Source organism: Triticum aestivum, chromosome 4B (genome assembly GCF_018294505.1).
Source record: "Triticum aestivum cultivar Chinese Spring chromosome 4B, IWGSC CS RefSeq v2.1, whole genome shotgun sequence".
NCBI classification, from domain to species: Eukaryota; Viridiplantae; Streptophyta; class Magnoliopsida; order Poales; family Poaceae; genus Triticum; species Triticum aestivum.
Window position 1 is genome coordinate 348,902,713 of NC_057804.1, and position 24,644 is coordinate 348,927,356.

Consider the following 24,644-nt stretch of genomic DNA (forward strand, 5'->3'; position numbering starts at 1 on the left):
ACCACATCTAAACATAATCTAGATGAACTATTTATTACTAAACAGGAGCAAAAAGCAAAGAACAAAAATAAAATTGGGTTGCCTCCCAACAAGCGCTATCGTTCAACGCCCCTAGCTAGGCATAAAAACAAGAATAGATCTAGATATTGCCATCTTTGGTATGCAATCCATAAGTGGCTCTCATAATAGATTCATAAGGCAATTTTATTTTCTTCCTAGGAAAGTGTTCCATGCCCTTCCTTAACGGAAATTGGAATCTAATGTTTCCTTATTTCATATCAATAATTGCACCAATCGTTCTAAGGAAAGGTCTACCAAGAATAATAGGACATGTAGGATTGCAATCCATATCAAGAACAATGAAATCTATGGGGACATAATTCCGATTTGCAACAATAATAACATCATTAATTATTCCCATAGATTTCTTAATGGTGGAATCCACAAGATGCAAATTTAACGAACAGTCATCAAATTCACGGAAACCTAGCACATCACACAAAGTTTTTGGAATCGTGGAAACACTAGCACCCAAATCACACAAAGCATAACATTCATAATCTTTAATCTTAATCTTAATAGTAGGTTCCCACTCATCATAAAGTTTTCTAGGGATAGAAACTTCTAGTTCAAGCTTTTCTTCAAAAGATTGCATCAAAGCATCAATGATATGTTTAGTAAAAGCTTTATTTTGATTATAAGCATGAGGAGAATTTAACACGGATTGCAACAAGGAAATACAAACTATCAAAGAGCAATTATCATAATTAAATTCCTTGAAATCCAAGATAGTGGGTTCATTGCTATTTAAAGTTTTGACCTCTTCAATCCCACTTTTATCAATTTTTGCATCTAGGTCTAAAAACTCCAAATCATTGGGACGCCTTTTAACTAAAGTTGACTTATCTCTAGTCCCATCTTTATCAAGATTCATATTGGAAAACAAAGATTTAATATGAGTCACATCAATCACTTTTAGATCTTCATCATTATTATCATGAAAACTAGAAGAACATGCTTTCACAAAGCATTTTTTAGCACGCATCCTAGCGGTTCTTTCTTTGCACTCATCAATGGAAATTCTCATGGCTTTGAGAGACTCATTGATATCATGCTCAGGTGTAATAGATCTAAGTTTCAAAGAATCAACATCAAGAGAAATTCTATCCATGTTCCTAGCCAAGTCATCAATCTTAAGCAATTTTTCTTCAATCAAAGCATTGAAATTCTTTTGCGAACTCATAAATACTGTAATACTATTCTCAAAATCATAGGGCAACTTATTAAATTTCCATAAGAGTTGTTGTAGGAATTACCATAATTATTAGACGAATTACTAGGAAACGGCCTAGGATTAAAATTTCATCTATATGCGGTGTTACCAAAATTGTTCCTACCAACAAAATTCGCATACATAGATTCATTATTATTCTCAATCAAAGTGGACAAAGGCATATCATTAGGATCAGAAAAAACACTTTTATTAGCAAACAATTTCATAAGTTCATCCATCTTTCCACCCAAAACATTAATCTCTTCAATCACATGAACTTTTTTACTAGCGGATCTTTCAGTGTGCCATTGAGAATAAATAACCATAATATTATCTAAGAGTTTAGTAGCTTATCCTAAAGTGATTTCCATAAAAGTGCCTCTCGCGGCCGAATCTAAAAGATTTCTAGAAGAAAAATTCAATCCGGCATAAAATTTTTGTATAATCATCCACAAATTCAAACCATGTGTAGGGCAATTACGTATCATTAATTTCATCCTCTCCTAAGCTTGTGCAACATGCTCATGATCATGTTGCTTAAAATTCATAATATCGTTCCTAAGGGAGATGATCTTACCGGGAGGAAAATACTTAGAGATAAAAGCATCTTTGCACTTATTCCATGAATCAATACTATTTTTAGGCAAATATGAGAACCAAGTTTTAGCACGATCCCTAAGTGAAAACGGAAATAAATTCAATTTAACAATATCATTATCCACATCTTTCTTCTTTTGCATATTACACAAATCAACGAAGTTGTTTAGATGGGATGCGGCATCTTCACTAGGAAGGCCGGAGAATTGATCTTTCATAACAAGATTCAACAAAGCGGCATTAATTTCACAAGATTCAGCATTGGTAGTAGGAGCAATCGGAGTGCTAATAAAATCATTGTTGTTGGTATTGGAAAAGTCACACAATTTAGTATTATCCCGAGCCATCGTGACAAGCGATCAATCCAACACACAAGCAAACAAGAAGCAAGCGAAAAGAGACGAATAGAAGAGGGGTGAACAAAAGGCAAAGTGGGGAAAGAAAAACGAGAGGCGAATGGCGAATAATGTAATACAAGGGAGAAGAGTTTATGACGGGTACTTGGTATGGCTTGACTTGACGAAGATCTATCTAGCAACGGCGCCAGAAAACCTTCTTGCTACCTCTTGAGCTTGTGTTGGTTTTCCCTTGAAGAGGAAAGGGTGATGCAGCAAAGTAGCATAAGTATTTCCCTCAGTTTTGAGAATCAAGGTATCAATCCAGTAGGAGACGACGCACAAGTCACCGAATACCTGCACAAACAATCAAGAACTTGCAACCAACGCGATAAAGGGGTTTTCAATCCCTTCACGGTCACTCGCGATATCTAATAGAGATAATAAAGTAAATATTTTTGGTATTTTTTATGTATAGATTGGAAAGTAAAGATTGCAAAATAATAGATCGAAAACTAGCAAGATGTAAATGAGATTCAATAATATGGAAAAGAGACATGGGGACCATATGTTTCATTAGAACGGTGGGTGAACAAATTGCTGCCGAGTAATTGATAGAAAAGCGCATAATTATGATGGCATCTAAGGAAATGATCATGAACATAGGCATCACGTCCGTGTCAAGTAGATTGACTCCTGCCTGCATCTACTACTATTACTCCACACATCGACCACTATCCAGCATGCATCTAGAGTATTAAGTTCATAAAAACGGAGTAACGCATTAAGCAAGATGACATGATGTAGAGGAATTAACTCAAGCAATATGATGAAAACACCATCTTGTTATCCTCGATGGCAACAATACAATATGTGCCTTGCTGCCCCTACTGTCACTGGGAAAGGACACCGCAAGATTGAACCCAAAGCTAAGCATTTCTCTCATGGCAAGAAAGATCAATCTAGTAGGCCAAACTAAACCGATAATTCGAAGAGACTTGCAAAGATATCAAATCATGCATATAAGAATTCAGAGAAGAACCAAATAATATTCATAGATAATCTTGATCATAAATCCACAATTCATCGGATCTCGGCAAACACACCGCAGAAGAATATTACATCGAATAGATCTCCAAGAACATCAAGGAGAACTTTGTATTGAGAATCAAAGAGAGAGAAGAAGCCATCTAGCTAATAACTATGGACCTGAAGGTCTGTGGTGAACTACTCACGCTTCATCGGAGAGGTAATGGTGTTGATGTAGAAGCCCTTCATGATCGAATCCCCCTCCGGCAGATCATCGGAAAAGGCCCCAAGATGGGATCTCACGGGTACATAAGGCTGCGGCGGTGGAAAAGTAGTTCCATGGCTCCCACTGATGTTTTTACGGTATAAGAGTATATATAGGCGAAAGAACTAGGTCGGTGGAGCTACAAGGGGCCCACTAGGGTGAGGGGCGCGCCTACCCCCCTGGGCGCGCCCTCCTGCCTCGTGGCCTCCTCGTTACGTCTCCGACTTCATCTCCAAGTCTTCTGGTTTGCTTTCGGTCCAAGAAAGATCGTCATGAAGGTTTCATTCCGTTTAGACTCCATTTGGTATTCCTTTTCTTCAAAACTCTAAAATAGGCAAAAAAACAGAAACTAGCACTGGGCCCTCAGTTAATAGGTTAGTCCTAAAAATAATATAAAAGAGCGTATTAAAGCCCATTAAACATCTAAAATAGATAATATAATAGCATGAAACAATCAAAAATTATAGATACATTGGAGACATATCACCACCCTCGGTGCCTTCGTCGAAGACTACGAGGTGTTTTCTCAACTGCACGTGCTTACCTCAACTCGAGAGCCAACAGGTTGGTGCCCGGAGCGGCTCAGGCAACTTACCACTACGATGAGGGAACCCACTATGCGGAGGCCTCGCCCTCTTCCATGTCCAAGGAGTCAATCGTCATCGATATCTTCGATAATGAGAAGTAGCTTGTCTTATAGCTCACTATAAGGACCCATGTTCAGTTTGCTAGCTACTGCCTTTCCTTAACAAATTCTAGTGAGTTGTGCTATCTACTTTAACCATGCAATCTGTTGCTCTAGTATATATGTTCTATATGTCGTGCAATGTGGTGCTCACTTGTTAACTGTTTGGTTAATTAGTCGTGTTCAGTTAACTGTTTGGTTCAGTTCTGCAAATTTGATGTTCAATTCTTCAGGGTGCAATTTTATATTGTCTTCCATGTGAGAAATAAATCAAAATTTTCTTTATAAAATAAATGAGAAACAAATACAATTGCTATATTTCCAAGTTGTCAAGCATGCTTGGTTTGGTTAACTGTTTGATCTTCTAGTATGTTATACATTGTGCAATGTGGTGCTCAGTTAATGTTTGGTTCATTTGTTGTGGTGTTTAATTAACTGTTTGGTTCAATTCTGCAATGCGATATTCAATTGTTGTGGGTGCATTCTGTTATTGTATACCATGTGACAAATAAATCGAATTTGGTTGTACTAAATACATGAGATACAAATATAATTGCTATATTTCCAAGTTGTTAAGCATGCTTGATTTGGTTAACTGTCTAATCTTCTATTAGGAGTATGTTATATTGTGCAATGTGGTGCTCGGTTAATGTTTGGTACATTTGTTGTGGTGTTTAGTTAACTGTTTGGTTTAATTCTGCAATGCGATGTCCAATTATCGTGAGTAGAATTTTGTATTGTTGTGCATGTGAGGAATAAATCGAATTTGGTTGCACTTAATACATGAGAAACATATACAATTGCTATATTTCCTAGTTCTTAATCATGCTTTGTTTGAATAAATGGGTTTTCCATGTGGCTTGAATTAATCTGATGAATCTGCAATGTGCTTCTTTTTCATCAACATATTTTACTAATAGCATGCAAACCCTCACTTAACCTGGTCACTAACTACCTTATATGTGTTGCCGGGAGACAATGGGAAACCCTGAGGTTTACAATCATGGTTTGCACATGCATGGTCCTTTGTCTAATAGCACATTATTGTGCAATTGCAGGAACCATTCTAATATTTAGGTTATTAACAATTTGGTCTTGCACATGTACGTCCTACTGTTAGAGGTTTTTACCCACTGTTCGACCATTTTTGCATATGGGGAAATGAGTTGTCCATGAATATCAGTCAAGTTAAGAAACTCAGAAAGATTGTTATGATAAAGAAATTAGCGACAAAAAATAACAAGATCTTTGTCTACACAATGAAGAAGACATCAGTTCACTACAGGATGGTACTAACTATTAGACCTTGCCTTTTTTATTCCTTTGCCCCATTTCCAATATAGAGAAGATATTTATGCACATCCTTGTTTTCAGGCCTTTCCAAATCAGTTCACTGATGATTACCTCTTAAACCACCTGTATAGTCAGGAGGCGAGGAAGGTATTCATACAACACCCACGGTTCAATATTGAAGTGTTCCTGAAGAGGACGAAGGATGGACGGTCAATCATCCACAGGCACTGGCCTAAAGTTCCAAAGACCTTCAACATCAATGAAGGCTCATTATTCACCTTTTGCTTCAGCAGTTTTCCAGATGAGATACATCTGTCTATGTACCGTCTATGATGCTGATTTCGAAAGGTTATAGATGTTGCACGTGAAACTTGGTGCTGATGCAGTTGTGTAATGGGGTAGCTGAGTGCTGAAACTATATGATGTTCTACTCTGATGTATTTCAATTATGAAAATGAAATATACTGTGTGCCTAATATGAAATGTCAATAGATTAATAAATGGATTATTAATAATAGGATAATTAGCCTGCTAATTGGGTTTTCTATTGCAAATGATTATTGAGAAAACATCATGGGCGATGACCTCAGGCAACGCACACAGTTTCTAGAAATAAACCGTGTTGGATTAATGAACAATCACACACGACATCCTCTTGAAACTGTTTGCGTTAGGCCACCTGACGCAAACGTTTACCACATAAAAACTGTGTGTGATGGACAGCCTTTGCCACACAGCTTCTTCTACGCACCGTGTGTGATGCATTTAATAATGCAAACGATAAAATTGTTAGTACCGTGTGCAATGGAAACGTTATCACAAACGATTTAACGGAGAAAATTGTGTGTGATGTACCTGCAAATAGAAACGTTTCCCTTGGAGCGACTGTGTGGGATGTATAAACAAACGGAAACGTTTAGCGGGGACTGACTGTGTGGGATGAACTTACGAACGGAAATGATTTCGCCTGTATAATTGAATTTTTTTAGCACTACTATACGTATAACCGTATTTGATCGCTCGCCAGTCGCACACGACCTCATTTTGCCGAGCATGTGTGCCAGGAGGGCATATCCCCGACGATTTCTGGGTCGTGTGGGAAGGACCCCCTATCACAGTCACTCACTAGGCGGCGGTTCCAAATGTCGTCACGGAAAGGGGTTAAAAACCGTTTGTATAGCACCTCATTGTACTAGTGCGGTGACAAGATTGAACTAGGTATGAAGATACCAATGATCGAATCTCGGGCAAGTAACATACCGATGGACAAAGGGAATTACGTATGTTGTCATAACGGTTCGACCAATAAAGATCTTCGTAGAATATGTAGGAGCCAATATGGGCATACAGGTTCCGCTATTCGTTATTGACCGAAGAGGTGTCTCGATCATGTCTACATACTTCTCGAACTCGTAGGGTCCGCACGCTTAACATTCATTGACGATATAGTATTATATGAGTTATATGATTTGGTGACCGTATGTTATTCGGAGTACTGGATGAGATCACAGACATGACGAGGAGTCTCTAAATGGTCGAGATGTAATGATTGATATATAGAACGATGATATTCAGACACCGGAAGGGTTTTGGGATGCACCGGGTAGCCATCGGGTCACCGGAAGGGGTTCCGGACAACCTCGGCAGGTGTTATGGGCTTAATGGGCCAAGGGAGGGACAGGCCAGCCCATTGGGGCTGGTGCGCCCCTCTCCCTGGTCGGCCAGCCCTAGGGAAGGAAAGGGGGAGGGATAGCCCCTCCTGCCTTTCCCTCTCATGGGAGAAAGGAAAGGGGGTGGCGCCACCCTCCCCTACCTTTCCCCCGCACCTATACAAGGCAAGGGGGGCGCGGCTTGGGAGAGACCCCAAGTAGGATTCCTCCTACTTGGGCGCCCCCTTTGGCTGCTCCCCCCTCCCTCCCACCTATATATATGTGGGAGGGGGCGCCTAGCACACACCACAGACAATTGCCTAGCCGTGTGCGGTGCCCCCCTCCACAGTTTACACCCTCGGTCATATTTTCATAGTGTTTAGGCGAAGCCCTGCGGAGATAACTTCACCATCACCGTCAGCACGCCGTCGTGCTGTCAGAACTCATCCACTACCTCGTCGTCTTGCTGGATCAAGAAGGCGCGGACGTCACTAAGCTGAACGTGTGCTGAACGCGGTGGTGCCATACGTTCGGTACTCGATCGGTTGGATCGCGAAGAAAGTTGGACTACATCAACTGTGTTGTGAAACGCTTCCGCTTACAGTCTACGAGGGTACGTAGACACACTCCCCCTCTCGTTGCTATGCATCTCCATGGATAGATCATTGCGTGTGCGTAGAATTTTTTTGTTTTCCATGCAACGTTTCCCAACATGACCCGCGCCGACGCCCGTGCCCTGCCCAGCGCCATGAGCCGCGCAGTCAGCAAGGCTTGATTTGCATGCCCTCCAGCGGTACCTCTACACCGGATCGTTGCTCTCCGCCTCCACCATCACCCAGTAGAGGTACTCCACCAGAAGAGAACGGTTCGGGCGCATGCGGGCCTTCTCATCGTCAATGAGACAATCGGCGATGTCGACCGTGTCCTTGTAAAGCATCACAAGGTCAGGGAACCATGAGCATATCTCGTGCAGACGGGGAAGCTTCTCCGCATCACCAGCAGCCACCTGAATGAGGAGTTGCACCAGCGAAGGAGTGATCGCCATTGCCGACTAGAGATTGTAAGGCGACAGCTGTAGATCGATTGGCGAGGGTAAGGAGAAGGGTTAAGGATTTGCGCGAGGGTGGGAGAGATGAGGAAGAGACGAAGCGAGAGGAGTGGTGGTGTTGAGGCGGCTGGCTCGGAGTGGTAGACTGGAGGCCGATGGTTTACTCAATAAGCATGCCGATTTGACTACCCGGCGTGGGTGGATGACAAATCGGTCCGCGTGGAAGGGAGCGTGGACCGAGGGAGCGCGGATTGTTTCCACAAAATGCGAGGGGGTTATACGCAAAAAGCAGCGCCACGCGGCGGCAGCAGAGCGAGTGTTACGTAAAAGGACCGTAAACTGTTACGTATTCGCATGTGTAGGGACCATACTGCAGTGTTTCTCAAGTAGCGAGACTAAATCGTAGTGCGCCAGAGACTTAGGGGATGAAACGTGTAACTTTCTCCGAAATGAGCTCGCTCGTGGGAGGAGACAGCTCAAACCCGTGTGCTCTTCTGTCACTTGGGGGGTGGCATTCCATCATAATTTTAGTCAACTTCATCTCCTGCAGAAGCTGGCAGCCCGGAATGAGCAGCTTCCCTACTCCAAGAAATTTGCACTACGGGCACTACCAACTCTCCTCAGCTCGGAGGTGATCAATGCGTGTTCGAACCCGGAAAGAATACTGGAGCGAAGGTACTGCAGTTTATGTTTGTTTTATCTTGCAGGTATGATCGCAAGTCTTACACTGCCTGAGGGAAAGCAATAGAGCTGCCCATAATATTGCTAAATTTGCATATGATAATGAGAGTACCTAGAACTCATCTAGATGAGATATAATTTGGTCTCATTCACTTTAAAAACAAGAACATTTACAACACACGTCAGCATACACACATCTTATAGCATCATCCAATGGCTATAAAATATGAATGAGACCAAATTATATCTCATCTAGGTGAGTTCTAGCAAAACTGTATGATAATGATGTTTCCTATAATTGAGTTGATGAACCCCCTGATTTTCTTGTAAATGTCCTGGTGAACGATGTAATGACATTGCCAAATCAATAAAATTAGACATGATGGCATTCTCCCGAAAGAAAAGAAAAACTCCCCTTCTCAACTCCGCAGAGTTGAGACGTCGAACCCGGCTCCGACTACCGAGTTGGAGAAGCTGGCAGCTTGACATTCATTTGGAATTTCTCGGTACATCATTACAGACAGCAGAGGAGAGAGTTACAGAACAAGAAAGGTTGGGAAAGATTTCACCACAACTGGATTTTGGCGCAAGATTTTCGCAAATTTTATTGTAAAGTTTTAGATAATAACAGTCTACACCTATTGCATTTACAGGTACATATCTAGTAAAACAAGAAAATTATTGAGCTATCTACAAATACTATCCTTTTGTCGTGGAGATTCAGAACACATCAAGGGAGGGCCGGGAGATCCTATCGTCTTCCAGTAGCTCATATGGATCAATGTATGGTGGTGGCGCGACTGGTTTCTTGCTCCCGTCGTGTACGAAGCTTTGCCCAAAATACTGCAATGAGAAATCCAGGACAAGCAGAGTGTCAGCTTTCTTACATCATGTAAAACTTAAAAGATGCACACTTTGGGTCAACTCAAAATGTTGTCAAAATCATAGACAGAAATCTCCCTTCGTGTATTATTAGATAATGAAGCACAAGAGACAAGAGAGCACTGAAAAGAACAGAAATTATATATTGTTTATGCTTTCTGCTATTATTTCGTTTCTTGTATAGTTCCAGTATCTAGGGAAGAAAATGTTCCCAACAAGCTTGTGCATCGTCCCATGACTGCTCTGCGATCACTCAGTTTATGATTCGGTTTAAGGAGTTTAACTTGCATTGGTTGTACCCCTCCTTTTTCTCTCTGTGATGATGACAATGTGTGGCCACCACTCCAAATTTATCATGTTGAGCACAAGCTCATATGTCATATCAAACCTTAAGATGTTCAATTGGTTATGTAAACAATATGTAAATAACCAGATCATATCCAACTCTCCTATTCAAGCTGTACAATATAAACATTCAGTGTCAAGAGCCAGAAGCGCTGCACTGGGGAGATTACGAGCAAAGCACATATTGGAGATAATAAGGTGTGTATTCTGTATTCCAATTGTACCATGCTGAACAAAAATCATATAATGGTCTCAATGTGTTCAATTGATTTAGATTAACTTATAATCAGATACTAACTGAATTGATTTAGATTAACTTATAATCAGATACTAACTGAAACTGCACAGCGTATACGCACGCCATGTCATAATAGGGTCGACAAATTGCTACAATACTACACACAAGTAAATCAGGGGCCAAATACATAATGACTACATGAGCAAGTATGAGCAAACAAAGAGATTAGACAGCTTACTAGATAAAGACCAGCAAATAGAGAAACCGTGACAATAATCAGAGGACCAAATGCCAGGAAAAAAGTACCACCAACTGATAATAACAGCTTTGCCCGTGGTACTAGACCCTGAAAATAGATAAATAGATGATAACAGGTAAGGCTTCCTGGTGATTGTATCATTATCATATCAGTGTAAACTGATAAGCAATCAGTGGCAACGAAATAGCGAAACATGAATGTTTACTATACAAACTTTCAGACGATTATTTGTATCAAACATTTTGAATCACATATGACAATGAAAGGCTTCAGAATATTCATGCAAAATTACTTTAGCTAAGCCTATGCTGATGCCCGTCGACATTCGTTGGGGAACAAGTAATGTGCATAACAAGGAAAAACCTTGGGAGGAGCTGTTGGATCGAGCGCCTCCATCCCCAGACTTGTTCCCATGCCGACCTCGCCACTTCCCGTCTGTCTGGGCGCACGCATGACCCTGCCGGCATTCGCCGCGCCGCCGTTCTGGAGGTCGTCGAGCAAACCCCCCCGCGCGCCTTAGCACCGACGCGCAACGCTCACCTTCCCCATCTCCATTGCCATCGTCCGCACCGAGATGATCAGAACTGCACATCCTAGCGTGCCGACAGGTCCAGGCCCGGACCAGGACAGAGGAGCCGGCAACGGCAACGACGACGGGCCAGGCCATGGCCATGGCCATGGACGCACGCGCCGCTACGCTGATGCTAAGGCGCAGCCCGCCGGCCGCGGCGATGGCATTGCGGTGGACAGCCTCGGCTGGCGTGCCGGGGAGACCAAACCTCCCACGCGAATGGTGTGCCATGGCGGCGGGGTGGCTGCTCCGCCCGGCACGATGACGCGTACGGCCGTCCAACCACGGAACGGTATGCTACCATGGCCGGCCAGCATGGAGCCCACCGCCGTCGCCAGAAAAGGAAAGGGTAAAAGGAAAGATAAGCCTACTTTACCCGTGGGACAGACATGCAGTGATGACGCCACCCCCTGATGGCGCGCAGCCAGGCTTGACAGGGACAGCTGGTGGCGTGCCAGTGGCTACGGCAGCATTGGATCCGTTCAGAATTTTGAATTTGCCGGCCACCCACGAGCTCGAGGACGATCGGGGCCGCCAACTACCTCACCTGATCCTTCGGCCTGTCGGGACCTGGCCGTGCTCAGCGAGGTTCCAGACTCGCGGCAGGTCATGCCAGAGCTGACACCCACCTTGTCGGGACAAAGTGGTGTTTCCCCCACAACTGATCCCGAGGTGGAGCCAACCCCGTGTGCTGACCAGTCCTCGCCCCCATCCGCGCGCGCTGGGATCGACCGCACGGTGCACGAGCTTCGCGCCACTTCTCCCGCCCACGCATTGGTGACCCCACCCTTGGACAGATTGCTACCGCCATCTCCGGACCAACGGGACCCGCAGACGCCCATGCAGAATCCCATCGCCCCGGTCTCACCCGGGCCCACTGCGGCTCTCTCCACCAACCCCGAGCAGACACGTCAGAGCATGCATGGGTCTGGGCCAGGCCGCTTCGCTTCCCCACCAATAATCATGCGTCGTCCCGTGGACGTGCACCTATCGCTCGCTCATGGACGCTAGGGGACTTTCTAGCCGCTGCCACCAAGGAGCTCAACGCTGCTCTGTCGGCGCCAGGGAAGAGGTCCCGTCATCCTCTTGATTTCACCCCCCGCCGTGGCCGCTCAGTTGTCGCTACGCCCAAGACCGTTGCTCCTCCCACCGCCGCAAGACGCGCGCAAGTGCAGGTCCTTCGCATGCTTGGAATTGTCGGGACCAATCAGAAGATCTCGGACGCGGAGATGAAGGCATACGACGATCTGTTTGCGGCGCCCATCCCGCTATCGGTGCTTACGGCCATCGCTGCGATGGTCGATCGTGAGATCCCAGCTTGCCTTGTGGTGCAGCCGACTACCCCGGCGCGTGTCGACATTGCGTGCGAGACTTAGGCCCCCCTAGACGTCCGCTCCTGTCGATCCAATCTTTATGGATCACGGCCTCAAGATCGTGGTATGGAATGTGCGCGGTCTCAATGCATGCGCGTGGTGCCACGCTATTCGCATGCTGCTTGACACAAGTGACGCCTCCATTGTGTGCCTGCAAGAAACGAAGATGGAGTTGATCTGCTCGTCCGTTGTTCTTGACACGCTTGGTTTGGAGTTTGACGATTACACATACCTCCCGGCCCAAGGACGCGCGGTGGTATTCTCCTTGCGTGGAAAAGCGGGGCCGTGACTATCACAGCCCCTTTGTTCACCACCAACGCGATCTCTGCCTGTGTCGCCACGGCCGCCAGCACGCCGTGGTGGATCACGGTTGTATACGAACCCCGGGATGATGCGGCCGAGGTCACCTTCCTGGAGGAGCTGCGCGAGATCAGAGCGGACTGCCCGGACCGTGGATGCTTTGCGGTGACTTCAACCTCATCCTCCGCTCCGAGGACAAGAATACGGGCAACCTCAATAAATGCATGATGGGCAAATTCCGCCGCCTAGTCAACGATCTCGCACTCAAGGAGGTATACCTCAACGGGCGAAGGTACACGTGGTCAAACGAGCAATCACCACCGACCTTGGTGCAACTCAATCGTGTGTTGTGCACCTCGGACTGGGAGGACGGGCACGGCGAATGCCACCTGAGGTGCCTCGCGTCTGTCGTGCCAGATCATTGCGCCTTGCTGTTGGATTGCGCCCCCGCGCCCGTGATGCACCGCAGGTTCCACTTCGAGGACCATTGGTTGTGTTTGGATGGATTCCACGATATGGTGGCCGCGGCATGGGGCTCCATTCACGACATCGACCCCTTCCGCCGCCTGATGATGCGTCTCCATGCCACAGTGCACAGCTTGACGAGTTGGAGCGTCAAAGCGATTGGCCATGTAAAGAACAAGCTGGCCATTGCTAGAGAGCTCATTGCGCGTTTCAACAAGGCCCAAGAGGACCGCATCCTCACGCCCTCGAAGGACTGGCTGCGCAAACAACTGAAGGTTTCGTACCTCGGGTTCACCAACTTCTGGGAGATAAGATACTTGCAACTGCAACTATCAATCACTAATTTGCATACCTTGCCATTCACCGTGCATTTGCTCTCAAATATTTTCTTTCGTTGTGTGTCGACAGGTTGTGGTGTGGAACATAGGAGACGCTGAATCACACATACCACCTCTTCACCTTCTTGACAAAACTCTTGCCCCTCTACATCTTCAGATTCATATTCTTCATCATCGTCTTCACCATCATGGATAGTTGTGTTAATAAATTTCCTTAGTGGGCAACCGCTGGACATGTGTCCCTCTTCACCACATTTATAGCACTTTGGGCCTTCATTAGACTTACCCTTGCCTCTAGTTTGCTTCTGGATGGGTCGTTTTGCCTTTGGTGGAGCGGTCTTTTCTTCCACTCTATTAGGCTGACTCCTAGACGAGCCTTCGGTATGAGGATATGGAGGGTATGGAGCCTTAGTTCCCTTTCTTGTCCTCACAAACCTCTCGGCCTTTAAGGCTAGAGCCTGTGCTTGATCAATGGACCAGATTTGTTGCATCATCAATCGATCTTGAATAGCATCATTGAGACAATTGATGTACCTTGCAACTGGTTGATCTTCAGTTTCAGCAAGGTTGCACCTCACTTATAGCCTTAGAAACTCCCCCGTGTAATCTGAAACAGTCCTATTTCCTTGAGCGCAATTTTGAAATTGGATAAATAGGATCTGCTCATAATCAGCGGGCAAAAATCTCCCTTTCAAGAGACCTTTCATTTGCCGCCAAGTTCTCACATGAGGTTCTCCTCTCAGCCTGCGCTCTTCTTGAACGTGATGCCACCATGCACCGGCTCCTCCTTTCAACTTGTATGCGACCAAAGGAACTCTACGATCTTCCGGAACCTCCATGACCTCAAAGAAAGTCTCCACTTCATATAACCAATCTAGGCACCCTTCAATATCAACATTTTCATTAAAAGTTGGGATCTCAGCTTTCACCTTGTATGTATCTCTTGCATATGTAGGGTTGGGTACTCTCCAATATGCGTAGAGATTGGTTCTTCAAGGGCATCATCATATTCTTCACCTTCAGAAGCTTCAACATAAATTGGCCTTCTTGAAGCACGTTGAACAACATGTTGTTGTGGCGGTCTTGCTCCAAGATTACCTCTCCTTCTTTGATGAACATCTTCTTCTTTAGATGAATCTCCTTCATTGGTAGCAGGGAGGACACCCTTTCTTATCATCTCAACTATCTGGTCAAATCTCTGATTAAGATCTTCACGCAGCTCTTTGATTTGTTGTTCTCAACATCCATCCTCTTCTCCAATTGCTCCATTGCTTGCTGCAGCTTGCTCCCGAAGAGGACAGCAAGAACGATTATGGGTCAACGAGGCTCTGATACCACCTAAAGCAGCACAAAGGTTGTGGAGGAGCAACTCCACCTTGCTGCTATGATGTGTACAGCACAAGTTTTGAAGGAACAACTTCAACGTGTTGCGGTAGATATCGCTCTAGAGGCGAATGTAGGCCGATATGGCAACAAGAGTTCAATCTAGAACTCCTAGTGCACAAGATCTACTCCAAGATCTTAGATAAGAACAACAAGTTCTATCATAGGTAGTGGGTACATAGTCTGGGTTACAAAGTAGAGATGAGGACCTCTACTTATGCGGCTTTGGGAAGCCTTCACATACTTCTACTTATAGGTGGAACACTCTAGAAAACATTATTTAGGATTCACCATTCTACTCACAGTTACTTATAACTAGAACTCTAGAAACAGCAGGTAGGGTAATGAAAAAAAAAGAAATACTACACTAGAGTGGAAGCATCTAGAAGTAGGCAAACAAATCTGACATATGATTGTTTTTCTCATCTAGTGTTCCTCATCAATTATTATGTAAATGCAACTGTCAGGGTACACAAACAGGGGTGTATGTTTTCCCCTGACTTGTGCACGGACAGCAAACCTCCGACCCGGCAACTCTCAATATCCAAAACGAGATCAAGTTGAAGAGATAGCTCTTTGAGAAATCAAAGGGCGGATCAAGAAGACCAGGTCAAGCCAAGGGAAGCAAGACACCACTAAGGGAAAGCCTCCCTTGCCGGGCAGGCGAGCCTGCCGAGGTCGAGGTTACTCCGAAGACAAGTCTCAAGACTGCCTCGGCAAGCTTGCTGGGGACACCAAGGGCGGACCACCCCGCCAAGGCTCCACCGCTCCACCTCCCAGCGACGGAAGTCATCGATCGATGCGGTGTCAAGCCCCCAAGTGACTAGGTGGCTGTTTCTTAACACATGGCAGCCACTTCCAAAGGAAATCACCTCCAAATGACACGCGTCCAGAGACGTGTCGAATAGACAGACAAGATGGCCAAACAACGCGGCAAGGCTTGCCGGGCACACCATGATGTGACACTAAGCGGCGCATTTAATGCGCTCTGCCTTATCTGCAGAGTTAGGTATGATAGCACTGTTTGCTATCTAATCAGTACACAATGACTGGTTTGCCATTGTGGTGACCCCTTGATCTATAAAAGGAGGGCCATGGCAACCATAAAAAGGATTTGGACCCTTGTACACTCGTACGCGCGTAGCGGCCCTCGCCCCGAAGCAACCCTGTCGGGCTAGAGCGATGCGTCTCCACCATGGTCCTCTCATCAATCCACCAAAGCAGGAGTAGAGTTTTACGCCTCGAGGCGGCCCGAACCTAGGTAAAACTGCCCGTGTGATCTCTGTCGTGTTGTGCTACGTTCTCCGCTCTTTGTGCAATGTGCTCATCCCCCCTGCCGAACCACAAGGGGCTGATGGCCCCATAGGTGGTCGTGGTTTCCCACGACATCTTTGGCGCACATAGGGGGAGCGCTTGCACAAACCCGAGAAGCGTACGCAGTGCGTCATCTTCATCATCATCTTCATCGACGGCTTCATCACCCATGACGCCCAAGAAAAGGGCAGGGGACGTAAGCACGGGGAAGAGCGATATCGCTCCCCCGCCTACCTTATCCAGACCCCGTCGTCTCTCCCCGCAGCAGCTGCTGCGGCGGCAGGAACTAGGAGTGGTAACGGCATGGCTGCCCCGAACGGTTTAGGCAGCATGGTTGCCATGCAAGCCCCGTTCAGGAAAAGAGCAAGATGCAACGACACAAGGTTTCTCTCTCCGCCACTCTCGCTTATCAATAATCGACCTACATTGGGTCTAGTGTCGTCGATGTCGATGAGCCCGCGCAATACTCGGTCTAGCATTTACCCTCCATAGGGAAATCCTGAGTGGAGCGCCGGTGCGAATCCATTGATCCACGCCCCGGTAAGTACGCTCCGGCAAGGCCGTCCGCATTGGCGTGACTTTTGCGCCAGCTGCCGCCAGATTGTTTGAAAAAGCATGAGGAGAGAGAAACCGGTCGTGCCCTGTATCACGCCCTGCCGCCCGCAAGAAGCATATGGTTCCAGACGGTACTTGCCGGGAGCCGAGAAACAGTACCACGACCCCATCCTCCCGAGGACGTGCGAATGCGACAAGTGGCCACGGCCGGAGGGAGTGGGAGGGAGCAAGGACAAAAGATAAGTCCATGCCGTTGCTCCCTTATAGATTTAAGGATTTGCATTTGTTTATCCCTTGGGTACAGAAGTGTTCGTATGAAGAAATCCTTCACGAGATGGCACCTTTGCTAGATTTCTATCTACACCCTCATTCCGTTCCAAGCCTGCTCGCGGAACGGGCGGCTGCGTCGGAAACTACCAAGGAAAAACCTGTCGGGACGCATCCATGCCAAGATGAATGTTAAGGGCCCGACCCTTACGACAATCGCGGCAATATGATACCGGCAGGCAACCAGAACTTACACAGAGATTAAGCATACGGACACCGATGGGTAAACTCAAAAGGGATAAACACGTAATCAAAGATTAAGCAAAAGCATCAGTTTCACACAAGCATAAATGATACGATGTCTAAACACAGGACATGCATCATGTCTTGTTGCAGGACAGCGCAGTGGCAAGGATAGTTCAGGGCCGAGCCTGCCGACCTCGTGAAGCCGTTGGGACGAAAAGGACCTTGTCGGCGAGGGGGGCAGTCTTCTCCTCGGCAGCAGAAACGTCTGCGCCCTCTGGCGGCTTCCTGAAGCCATCTGCAAGATCGAGGTCCCGATGACGGCAGGCGATATTGCTCAAAACCATGAGGGCATTGCGGGCAAGCTTCCAAGATTCAGTCGCGAAGCGGCCGGCCCTTCTGTCCTCATGCACCTTCAGCTTTTCGATCAGCTCGTTGAAGAAGAACCCTATCTTGACGCTAGGGACCTCCTGCTTGCTGGCCGAGAAAGATTGGCCCTTCCATGCCCATCACTGCAGTTTGGGCAGTGAGACGCTCGGCAATGTCAATCAAGCTCTTGATCCAGAGGTCGACCTGCTCGGAATGATTCGCCAGCTTGTCCTCTGCATCCTTCCGAAGACGCCTTCCAAAGACGACCCATTGAAGCTACAGCCACCGGACGACCGGTCGGGACCGAACGTCCGGCACCTGAAGCCCAGCCTGCCCAAGTTCTAGCCATCGCAAGCTACAGCGAGCGGACGTCCGGCCCGGACTGGACGACCGGCCACACCTCCCAGTGAGCGGACGTCCGGCCTACACCGGACGACCGGCACCATCACCACCGAAGGGAAATTAGCGGAAGTCCGAAGTGACCGGACGTCCGGCACCACCATCACAGAACGGAAACAGCGGAAGTCCGACGGCAACCGGATGTCCGGACCCCCATGAGCCACCGGACGACCGGTCCCCGGCGGACGTCCGCTGCCTGTGTGCACGCAGCTTCGGGCTAAAACCCATGTACCCCTTCACTTCGGCCCCCTTTTATACTACGACTATAAATAGACCTCTCCCACCTCCTAGCTAGGGTTAGCATTGTGATAGCTCATACTTTGAGATAGAGCTTTGCTCATCCATCGGATCTACTCCATCGCGAGGGACCGACACCTCTTCGGAGAAGATCCACTTGGATTCAAGACCTCTCGGAGAAGACCCTCTTCAAGACCTCCTCACGGAGAAGAACTGGTTACCCTATGTATCGTTCCTTGTTGGATTCGGATCTTGTACGCTTTTGTGTTTCGAGGATCTAGCGCATGTGAGACAATATTCTTGTTGGTTGAGTGTTTTCTCTTGTGTTTCCCTCGTTTCCCCTCTCGTGTTCTTCATGTTCTTGGTAGGATTCCCTTCAAACGTGAAAAATCGGGCGTCTAGGGTTCTACCCTACATCATCTTGGTATCATGAGCCACGTTGATCACGTTTTTGGAGCCCCTACCCTTTGTTTTCTAGCTTGATTTTGTTGATTTCGTCCTAAATCCGAAGATCCCCACCAAAAATAGCCCCAAATTTTTTTTTGTGATTTGTTGGTGTGATGAAGTTTAGTTGGATTTGATCCATGGATTTGCTTTGCCACATGTGGATCTAGCTTTCCCCCATCCTCTCCACCATTTCCATCCACAAAATCACTTGGATTTGACCCCCTCCACCTTCCTCCACCACGAACCCGAGTGTTCATCCCGTGCCCGAGTTCACCTAGGCACCGGATGTCCGACGACCGGACAACCGCTCTCCACCGGACGTCCGCTGAACCCTGACGAAACTGAAAATTTTCAGTTCAGCCACCACTACCTCTCCACCTTCCACCACCTTTTGCGAACGCTGATACCACCACCGTTTTCCGCAAGTAACACCATTGCTCACCACTACCACCTACGACGATTTTGACACGTTTTGGTCTTTGAGAATTTGAGTTGTGGCTCCCGTGTCCTATTGTGTTTCGGCTATATAGGTACGGTTCGACATCAACATCACCACCGCTCACCTTCGCCAAGGATTCGTCATCGCCAACAACCGTCTGTGCTTGCAAACAACTACCGCGGCGGTAACCTCGACGACATCTTTGTCTTTCCATGCCATTTGCATAGATAACCACATAGCCTTACTTTTGCGTTGCTTCCCATCGAGACTAGCCTTTGAGTATTGCCGGCAACGTGACTTATGCACATTAGTGATCATACTCCCCATAGCATCCATACCATATCATAGTGGTGCATATCTTGGTATCATCTTTTGTGTCACAAAGTTGTCATCGCATACACAATTGCTATCTTGGTTCGTGAAGTTTTGCATGAGAAAAGAGCTCAAAAGTGAAAGAGTCAAACAAGCTTTTAAGCAAGAAGGAAAGATAAGCAAAGAGCTTATAAGCAAGAACCATAGCATCATACTACATTAAGATTGTCATATCCGATCATCTTGGATCATACCATCGGAATATCATACATATAGCATACTTGGGATAGAAGTCGTTGCATTTTTGCCTAGTAGGTTGTGCACAAGTTCCGTATCCGCCTATTGTGCAATCGTGCTAGCGTCTCTCTAGTGTTGTGCAACAAGAGCATTTTCGTGGTCTCCACATTTTGGCTCATCCCTTGGTTGCACAACCCCACTTATCTATTTGTGTGTGTGTTTCCGTGTACCACACCTTGCTATTGGTCTACTTGTTGCATTTGCAAATTTGTGAATCTTTTCCAACATTATTGAAGCTCACTAACAATTGCATCAAATTTTATGCCACCATCCTAACCGAGCTCCACCATAAGCTTTTATTTGTGTAGGTGTGAAAACCGACAAGAATTGGTACCAATTGTGCTATTTCCTTGTCCACATTTGAATGATCATTGATCCATCTTCAACATCGGTCAAGGTACATTTGGTATAAGTTCTTCTCTTTCTCCCACTCACATATTTGTTTGGAATGATGGATAGGCTAAGTTCTTCCACCAACCCACTCTTCATCGAACAAGACGACGACATGTCATCCTACGTCACCAAGAGCCACCTCTTTGGTGCACAACGAGCTTTGCATCAAGAACAACAAGCAATGAGCGACCGCATCGACAATCTCGCCACTGACTTGCGACTCTCCGAACAACGAACAAGAGACTACTTCGACAACAAGCTCGAAGCTCACAAACAAGAGAAGATGCAAGAATGGACGAGATCCGTGCCTTGTTGTTGAACCGCCATTCTTCCACTTCTTCATACTCAAGACGGAGCCGTTCAAGTCGACACACCGACGACACCCTCTCCGGCTCAAGTACACCGACATCAAACACTCTACGTCGAGCCGCGCGTCAAGACCGCCAAGCAACTCGCAATCCTCTACACGGCAATCATCCACAAGAGCACGTCGACGAGCAAGCACATCGACATCGTCTACACCAAGTCCCTCTTGTACAAGCTCAAGTACAACAACATCAACGTCATCAAGAGGAAGAGCGAGCGCGACAACATCAAGACGAACGAGACGCCGAGGCTCAACGTCTTCAACAACAACAACGTGAAGCACAAGCTCTTGAGGCGCAACGTGCCCTTCAAAAATCAAGTCGAGCCATTGCCAACCGCAACCGAGATAGGCGCAATCAAGAGGAAGCATTTCGCGAAGAAATTCAAGAGCGAAACTACCAACCAAGAGTGCATCGTCAAGTTCCTCAAGCTCCTCCACAAGCTCGACAAGCTCCTCCACAACCTCAAGTTCAACAAGAGCAAGATGACTATGGAAATCCCCCACGCCAAGAGCAACATGAGGTTGATAATCCTCCACGTCAAGGGCATCATCATCACCCTCGACCCCAACACAATGAAGAGCAACGCTATGGCAAGCTCAAGTTCACCATGCCCAAGTTCAATGGAAGCAATGATCCCGAAGAGTACCTATCATGGGCATTGAAGGTCCACAAAATCTTTCGCTTGCACAACTATGAGGAAGAGGAGAAGATCGCTATGGCAACCCTTGAGTTCCAAGACTATGTGCTCATATGGTGGGAACACGTCCTTGAGCGACGAGAAGCAAGAGGTGAACCACCAATCACCACATGGGAGGAAATGAAAGATGTCATGCGTGCACGCTTTGTGCCAACCTACTACAACCGCGACCTCTTCAAGAAGCTCCAACTACTCAAGCAAGGAACAAAGAGCGTTGAAGAATACTACAAGGAAATGGAGATTGCCATGATAAGAGCCAATGTCACGGAAGATGATGAGCAAACTATGGCCCGTTTCTTGAATGGCCTCAATCATCCCATCAAGAAGATTGCCGACTTCCAACCCTACTCCAACCTCATTGAGCTCGTGCATCAAGCTACCAAAGCGGAACGTCAAGTGCAAGATGACTTCAAGTACGCCAAGTACTCGTCCAAGAGCTACGGCTTCTCCAACACCCAAGCTTCAACGACTCCAACAACTTCTACCTCAACCAAGCCATCTACAACCAACGGCGACAAGTCGAGTTACAAGAAAACTTCGACAACCTCAAGTCGTCCTCCTCCTCCTACAAACAACTTCAAGCCGCGCGCTTCATCATCTACTCCAACCCATGAGACCGTCAAGACAAGTTCCATCAAGTGTTTCACTTGCGGCGGCTGAGGCCACAAATCCTTTGAGTGTACCAACAAGCGCACCATGATCCTCAACGACGACGGCACTTATGACTCCATGAGTGAAGAGGAGATGGAAGCCCTTGAGCAAGTGGCCATGCACCGGCACGTGAACAAAGATGAAGATGATCAAGTCTTTTGTGATGAGGATTCGAGCCCCGCTCTCGTTGTCTCCAAAGTCTTGACTCTTCAACATCAACAAGACGAAGACCAAAGATGCCACATCTTCCACACTAAGGCCGGCATCAATGGAAGGTTCGTCAAGGTCATCATCGACGGAGGTAGTTGTCACAAGTTGGCAAGTGAAGAACTATGCTCCAAGCTCCAATTGGTCAAGATGAAGCACCCGCACCCCTACAAGGTCCGATGGCTAAGCGATTCCGGCACTATACAAGTTGAGCATACGGTCAAAGTCTCCTTCAAAATTGGAGCATATGAAGACACTTTGGAGTGTGATGTCGTCCCGATGTCCGTTTGCCACCTCCTTCTTGGTCGACCATGGCGATTTGACCGCGGCGTCATCCACAACGGGCGTACCAATCATTATAGCTTCAAGATGAAAGGAAAGGAATATGTGTTACGACCTATGTCTCCTAGTCAAGTGATCACCGACAAGCAAGCCACCCATCGTGGAGAAAAAAGTGAGAGAGTGATCCACTCAAAAGAGAGTGAGCGCCACAAGCCAAAATCGAGTGCCTCCACGATGAGCGACAAGAAAAACTTAGTCCTATTTGCCACCAAAAGTGATATGAGAGAAGTGTGTGAGAACCCATCACGTGTTATGCACTATGTCCTTGTGTGCAAGGATGAGGCACCAAAAACTAACACCTCTCACGATCTACCTTTAGTGTTGTCTTCTCTTTTGCAGGAATGCCAAGATGTTTTCCCCGATGAGCTACCTCCGGGTCTACCTCCACTACGAGGCATTGAGCACCGAATCGACCTCATCCCCGGAGCACCTCTACCTAACAAGGCTCCCTACCGCGTCAACCCCGAGGAAACTAAGGAGATCCAACGGCAAGTACAAGAACTCATCGACAACGGTCAAGTACGTGAAAGCTTGAGCCCTTGTGCCGTTCCGGTCATACTTGTTCCAAAGAAAGACGATACTTATCGCATGGTTTCCGATTGCCGTCCCATCAATGCTATCACCGTTAGATATCGTTATCCTATTCCACGCTTAGATGATATGCTTGATGAGCTTAGTGGAGCCACCATTTTCTCTAAGATTGATCTTAAGAGTGGCTACTATCAAATACGCATCCAAGAAGGTGATGAATGGAAAACCACATTTAAGACCAAATTTGGCTTATATGAAGCACCCGGTACTTTCATGCGAGTCATGCACTTTGTTCTTCGTCCCTATATTGGTGTATTTGTTGTGGTCTATTTTGATGATATTCTTGTCTTTAGCAAATCCCTCAAAGATCATGTCACTCATCTTAGAACCGTGTTGCAAACCCTTAGGAAAGAGCACCTTTATGCTAATGTGGAAAAATGCCTTTTTGGCGTTGATAAGCTTGTTTTCTTGGGTTTTGTTGTGTCCTCTAAGGGTGTTCATGTAGATGAATCTAAGATCAATGCTATTAAAACTTGGCCCCAACCAACCAATTTGCAACAAGTGTGTAGTTTTCTTGGTTTAGCCGGTTTCTATCGTCGCTCTGTGAAGGATTTTAGCACCATTGCTTCACCTTTACATTCTTTGAGTAAGAAAAATGCGCCTTTTGTTTGGGGACCATCCCAAGATACCGCATTTAATGAGCTTAAGAATTTGCTTACTCATGCTCCCGTGCTTGCATTACCCAACTTTGACAAACCTTTTGAGATCCATTGTGATGCTAGTGGTCATGGCATAGGAGGTGTGTTAACGCAAGAGAAGCGCCCCATAGCATACTTTAGTGAGAAACTTTCCGGAGCGCAACTCAATTATCCCATCTATGACAAAGAGCTATATGCTTTAGTGCGAGTTTTGCGTGAATGGGAACATTATCTTCGCCCTCATGAATTTATCATTCATACCAATCATTAAACGCTTAAGTACTTCAAAGGACAAACTAAGTTGAACAAGCGTCATGCAAAATGGAGTGAATTTAGAGTCTTTTCCTTATGTCATCAAGTACATCAAAGGTAAGGAAAACGTAGTGGCGGATGCCCTTTCCCGCATATGCACGCTTGTCACTAAACTTGAATTGAATGTCATTGGTTTTGAGCACATAAAAGACTTGTATGCACATGATCCTACCTTTGCTATTCCTTATGCTAAGTGTTTGACGCATACATCTTGGAAACGATATTACATCAAGGATGATTATCTTATGAGAGCTAACAAACTTTGCATTCCCGAGTCTTCTCTTCGTTTGCTCCTTTTGCAAGAGGCTCATGGAGGCAGACTCATGGGACACTTTGGACGCGACAAGACATTTGCCACGCTCTCCAAGAACTACTTTTGGCCCAAGATGTTCCGCGACGTCTCACGCTTCACCAACCGATGCTCTACATGTCGCAAAGCTACGTCAAAAGCTCAATCCCATGGTCTTTACATGCCTTTTCCTATTCCTTATCAACCTTGGGAAGACATTAGCATGGATTTTGTACTTAGTTTGCCTAGAACTCAAAATGGAAAGGAT

General features: G+C 46.3%; 1 protein-coding gene across 2 annotated transcripts in view; it reads right to left on the reverse strand.

The window, feature by feature from the left end:
• Positions 1-9,320: 9,320 nt before the first annotated feature.
• Positions 9,321-24,644, reverse strand: part of LOC123092152 (uncharacterized) — a 32,676-nt gene continuing 17,352 nt past the window's right edge. The window contains exons 2-3 of one of the 2 annotated variants that reach the window (XM_044513843.1): positions 10,559-10,666; positions 9,321-9,698 (exon numbers count right to left, since the gene is read on the reverse strand). In XM_044513843.1, coding sequence (XP_044369778.1) covers positions 9,576-9,698; positions 10,559-10,666 — 231 coding nt within the window. In that variant the 3' untranslated portion in view covers positions 9,321-9,575. The remainder of the gene's footprint in view (positions 9,699-10,558; positions 10,667-24,644) is intronic. The other variant, XM_044513844.1, reaches the window with a different exon arrangement.